The sequence below is a fragment of the Notolabrus celidotus genome, chromosome 6 (genome assembly GCF_009762535.1).
Source record: "Notolabrus celidotus isolate fNotCel1 chromosome 6, fNotCel1.pri, whole genome shotgun sequence".
Classification (NCBI taxonomy): Eukaryota; Metazoa; Chordata; class Actinopteri; order Labriformes; family Labridae; genus Notolabrus; species Notolabrus celidotus.
Genome location: NC_048277.1, coordinates 1,543,744 through 1,549,743, shown reverse-complemented (window position 1 = coordinate 1,549,743; position 6,000 = coordinate 1,543,744). Strand labels below are relative to the sequence as shown.

The window sequence follows — 6,000 nt, the reverse complement described above, 5'->3', positions numbered from 1 at the left end:
ATATTTCGGGGGTCACAAGTCTTTGGCACCTATATTTTGGGGGTCACGAGTCTTTGGCACCTATTTTTTGGGGGTCACAAGTCTTTGGTGTCTATATTTTGGGGGTCAAAAGTCTTTGGCACCTATTTTTGGGGGTCACGAGTCTTTGATATCTATATATTGGGGGTCAAAAGTCTTTGGCACCTATTTTTGGGGGTCACGAGTCTTTGGTATCTATATTTTGGGGGGTCACGAGTCTTTGGTATCTATATATTGGGGGTCAAAAGTCTTTGGCACCTATTTTTGGGGGTCACGAGTCTTTGGTATCTATATTTTGGGGGGTCACGAGTCTTTGGTATCTATATTTTGGGGGTCAAAAGTCTTTGGTATCTGTATTTTGGGGGTCAAAAGTCTTTGGCACCAATATTTTGGGGGTCACGAGTCTTTGGTATCTATATATTGGGGGTCAAAATTCTTTGGTACCTATATTTTCGGGGTCACGAGTTTTTGGCACCTATATTTTGGGGGTCGCAAGTCTTTGGCACCTATATTTCAGGGGTCACAAGTCTTTGGTACCTATATTTCAGGGGTCACAAGTCTTTGGTACCTATATTTCAGGGGTCACAAGTCTTTGGCACCTATATTTTGGGGGTTGCGGGCTGAAAAGTTTGGGAACCCCTGGTTTAACCTCCTCGCTGCAGTAGGTCTATACATGATACATCATACACAATGCCCAGCGCTTAATGAAGGAAACATAAACCCCTCTGTAGGTGACTGTACATTGGAATAAGAATGGATAGCCACAGCTAATAGCACCAGGATCTGTGCATCATTCACTCCCACTATCTGCTCCACAAACTGCTCTGATGATATTAAAGCTCAAAAACACCCACAGAGTTCTGCAGCTCTGTGCAGTTTGCTCCAGTTCTGCTCCTGATAGTGACTGAGATGAGCTGTTAGCATCTCCACTCTGTGCAGAGCAGAGCTGCGCTGTGAGCTTTCATCCTGACGGAGCTTAATTCTGTCTACAGACATGATGAGCTGAACGAAGAGGGGAAGTCCTTACTGTTTTTCCCAGGAGTGGATTCATGTCAGATGATCATAACCAGATTACTTCCTGGAGAGAGCTAGCAAGGATAAATGAAAAGCGTTCCGTAGTACGTAATGAAACAATTAGTCTGTAGGGATTGAGCCTCAGATTGATTTAATCCCTGATTATCATAATAGTGATGTACAAGTAATATCAACAGACTTTATGTACAGATATTTTCTTTTTAGCTCATCCAGAGGTGGAATCGTTGTATTGATCACTGAAAAGTGAAGAGTGTAACAGCGTTTACTGCAGCTTGGTTAGCATCAGCTCTCAGCAGACTGTAAATATTTCACTTTAACTGTGTGTGGCTGTGAGCACAAGTGTTAGTATCAGGTGTTATTTGTAATAAGGCTCATTTGCATATAAATGTTTTGCTCCAAATGAGTGCATAATGGCTCATTTAAATGTATGCAAACACCACCCTGTTTGCTCTGCATCGCTGTCAGTGGAGCATTAAATCTTTTGCATGTGCTTTGAGAATTAGAAGATGTCTTCTCGGCTCATTTGCACAGATTTAAGCTCAAAAGCTGCACAATCCCTCCGTGAATCAGGGCCAGAGACTTTCCACAATATATTTAAACAGTGTATGTGGAACATGCAAACAATGACAAAACACTCTGAAGAGCTAACACAGCATTCAGATAGTTCATGAACCAGCATACAGCTGACCTCACACACACTTTTAAGCTTCTACTTAAAAGTGTGTCAATAGGAAATGCTCCAGCCACTGAGTCAAAGCAGCTTGATGACACCTCACCTCTCCTCTGGGATAAAAGAACACAGTGCTGACAACAGAATACATTTGTGCAGCAAATATACGTCAAGAACAAACCTTTCCTGAGGAGTAACTCTGAACATTAATGCCACATGTCACCACACAGCAACTCTCCCAGTTTTGAGATGGGTTATAGGACGGGAGTCAGGTCCAGCACTCAGGATGTTTTTTGCTACCTTTTTTTCACTATTATTTTTTGTTAGCCTGTACCTTGGGACATCACAGGAGGATAATGAGCACTCCTGGTCACTGGAATGCTGCTAAGTGAAAAACTCTGAAGATTCTGTCCTCTCTGACTTGAGGCTCAATGAAGCGTTTTGGTCACAGCTAGAGTGATTTTGCAGACATAAAGGTCATCTTGGGCCTAAACTGACGCTAATAAGCTTGGGCAATTTTGTGTATATATTGGATGACAGACTGAAATTTGATCGCCAGGTTAGCTCAGTTGTTAAAAACAGTTTTTATAATTTGAGGATTTTATCAAAAGTAAAGGGGAACCTGGCACAGAGAGATCTTGAGACTGTAATCCATGCTTTTATTAACACACGACTGGATTACTGTGACTTGCTGTATTTTGGCCTGGACCATTCACTCTTGCACCGCCGAGTGCAGAACGCAGCTGCCCATCTCCTCACTAGCAAACACAAGCGTGACCACATATCCCCTGTCCTAGCTTTGCTACTCTGGCTCCCGTTTGCTTTTAGAATAGATTTTAATAATAATAATAATAATAATACATTTTATTTAGAAGCGCCTTTCAGAGCACTCAAGGTCGCTTTACAGACAGATAAAAAACACAATAAATAAAAGAACACGATAAGATAAATAAAAACAACAAGCAAAGTAACACCAAGTTAAAAATGAAGCAGTGGAAATCAATCAGGGAATGCAGTTTGAAACAGATGGGTTTTGAGTTTTGATTTGAAGAGGGGTAGTGAGTCAGAGTTACGGATGTCCGGTGGGAGTGAGTTCCAGAGTTGGGGAGCAGAGCGACTGAAAGCTCTGCTCCCCATGGTGCTGAGACGGGCAGGGGGCACAGAGAGGTGGAGGGAGGAGGAAGACCTGAGGGAGCGAGAGGGGGTGACGATGTGGAGGAGATCAGAGAGATACGGGGGGGAGAGGTTGTGGACGGCCTTGAAAGTGTAGAGGAGGATGGCGGTGATGTGGTGAAAGGAGGGGGTTCTAGTGATGATGCGGGCTGCAGAGTTTTGGACCAGTTGAAGTTTATGGAGGGATTTGTGAGGGACACCGAAGAGGAGTGAATTACAATAATCGATACGGGAGGTGACGAGGCTGTGGACCAGGATAGCAGTGGTGTGAGGGGTCAGAGAGGGGCGGAGACGGTTGATGTTGCGGAGGTAGAAATATGCAGACCGGGTTATGCTATTGATGTGAGAGTTGAAAGAAAGCGAGCTGTCGAGGATGACAACCAGACTCTTTACCTGAGGGGAGGGGGACACTGTTGAACTGTCTATGGAGAGGGAGAAACTGTCGGCTTTGGATAAGGTGGATTTGGTGCCTACAAGGAGGAGTTCTGTTTTATTGCTGTTGAGTTGAAGGAAGTTGGAGGTGAACCAGGACTTGATCTCAGAGAGGCAGAGGGTGAGGGAGGAGGGTGGGAGAGTGGAGTCGGGCTTGCTGGAGAGGTAGAGCTGGGTGTCATCCGCGAAGCAGTGGAAGTGTATGCCGAATTTGCGGAAGATATTGCCGAGTGGGAGAAGGTAGGTGATGAAGAGGAGGGGCCCCAGGACAGAGCCCTGGGGCACACCTGAAGTGACGGGGGAGGGATGTGAAGTGAAGGATTTGAGTTGGATGAACTGAGTGCGGCCTGTGAGGTAGGAGTGAAACCAGTGAAGGGGGGTGTCAGTGATGCCTATGGAGGAGAGTCTATTGAGAAGTATGGGGTGAGAAATGGTGTCGAAGGCCGCACTCAGATCGAGGAGGATGAGGATGGAGATGAGACCGGAATCAGCTGCCATGAGGAGGTCGTTAGTTATCTTGAGGAGGGCTGTTTCTGTGCTGTGACGGGGACGGAAACCGGACTGGAATTTTTCATAGAGGTTATTGTTATTTAAAATTGTATTGTTTGTCTTTAAAGCTCTTAATGGCCTAGCCCCCCAGTACCTGACCGAGCATCTCCATTACCATGTCCCTTCTAGAACACTGAGATCGTCTAGTCAGTTGTTATTGGTCACCCCCAAAACAAGGCTTAAAAGCAAAGGTGGCTGAGCCTTTGTGGCGGCGTGTATTGCCCCTGTTAACATCAATGACAGCTTGAAGTCTTTCGTGGTAGTTGTGGATGAGGTTCTTTATTTTCTCAGACGGTAAAGCTGCCCATTCTTCTTGGCAAAAAGCCTTCAGTTCCTGAAAAGTCTTGGGCTGTCTTGCAAAAACTGCACCTTTGAGATCTCCCCAGAGTGGCTCAATGATATTGAGGTCAGGAGACTAAGATGGCCACTCCTGAACCTTCACTTTATTCTGCTGTAGCCAATGACAGGTGGACTTGGTCTTGTGTTTTGGATCGTTGTCATGTTGGAACGTCCATGCGCACCATTCCGGGCTGATGAGTGCAAATATTCCTCCAGTATTTTCTGATAACGTGCTGCCTTCATCCTGCCATCATTTTTGAAGTTTCCTGTGCCTTTGTAGCTCACACATCCCCAAAACATAAGTGCTGCACTCCGTGTTTCACAGTAGGAATGGTGTACCTTTCATCATAGGCCTTGTTGTTCACTCCTCTCCAAATGTAACGTCTATGGTTGTGGCCAAAAAGTTCCATTTTGGTCTCATCACTCCAAATAATTTTGTGGGATGCTTTGTGGCATTTGCATAGTAATGGCTTTCTTCTGGCGACTCCACCATTCAGCCCATTTTTCTTCAAGTGCCTCCTTATTGTGCATCTTGAAACATCCACACCACTTTTCTTCAGAGAGTCCTGTATTTCAGCTGAAGTTATTTGTGGGGTTTTCTTTGCATCCTGAACAATTTTCCTGGCAGTTGTGGCTGTAATTTCTGTTGGTGTACCTGAACGTGGTTTGTTTTCAACAGAATCCCTCAGTTTCCACTTCTTAATAAGAGTTTGGACACTGCTGATTGGCATTCTCAAGTCCTTGGATATCTTTTTATATCCCTTTCCTGTTTTATACAGTTCAATTACCCTTTCCCGCAGATCCTTTGACAATTCTTTTGCTTTCCCCATGACTCAGAATCCAGAAGCGTCAGAGCAGAACTGGAGGAAATACGCAAGGGTCCGTCAGGAGCCCAGAAACTCACTGACCTACTATACACACACACTGATTACAAGCAAACAGATCACAGGTGAGGATGGTTACCTTTAATAGCCATTCAAACCTGTTTGTGTCAACTTGTGTGCATGTTATCAGGCCAAAATCACCAGGGTATGTAACATTTTGATCAGGGTCATTTGGGTAGTTTCTGTTGTCATTATGATATAAAAGGAGTAAACACAGTTGTTTGATAATAAATGGCTTCACCAAACCGCTAACCATGAGTGAAAGAAAAGTTTTTCTCTTATCATTCATATTCTCTGAAAAATAGCCAAAAAATCACAAATTCTGACAGGGTATGTAAACTTATGAGCACAACTGTATGTGCACTGACATCATGCAGTCGAAAGCATTTTTCAAAAAAGGTTTTTTTTTGGGTCCCCTGAACAAGCGGCCCGAGTTGGGAGTGCTCATTACCCTCTTGTGATGTCCCAAGGTACAGGCTAACAAAAAATAATAGTGATAAAAGGTTAAAAAAAATAAAAAACATCCAGAGGGCGGGACCTGGCTTCCGGCCTATTACTTGTCCTTCTTCCTCACCGTCTAATGTGCTCCTCCGTCCGTCAGCTCCAATCACAACATCAAAATCAAAGTCTGAGACGGGATGGCTGGAGGGGTGGACTTCTGCTCGCCAACCAGGACCTGAGGAGGAGGAACACATTCAAATATACGCTTTCATTTAAGTTCAATATCATTATAAGGAGCTGATTTAAGTACGTTGTGTGTCGACGCGGAAAATGCGGGGTCGACGTGTCATATCATTGTTGTTAATTGTTATTGTTGTTTGATAAAATCACAGTCCGGTGGGGACATGTTCATTTGTAGCTGCAGTGCACAACCAAAAGTACAGGGGGCAGTATCGCTCC

At 44.5% G+C, this 6,000-nt stretch overlaps 1 protein-coding gene across 4 annotated transcripts in view; it reads right to left on the bottom strand.

The window, feature by feature from the left end:
- Nucleotides 1–6,000, bottom strand: part of mical2b (microtubule associated monooxygenase, calponin and LIM domain containing 2b) — a 108,568-nt gene that overhangs the window by 45,675 nt on the left and 56,893 nt on the right. For all 4 annotated transcript variants that reach the window (XM_034685346.1, XM_034685343.1, XM_034685344.1 and 1 more), the window contains exon 5: nucleotides 5,675–5,776. In XM_034685346.1, coding sequence (XP_034541237.1) covers nucleotides 5,675–5,776 — 102 coding nt within the window. The remainder of the gene's footprint in view (nucleotides 1–5,674; nucleotides 5,777–6,000) is intronic.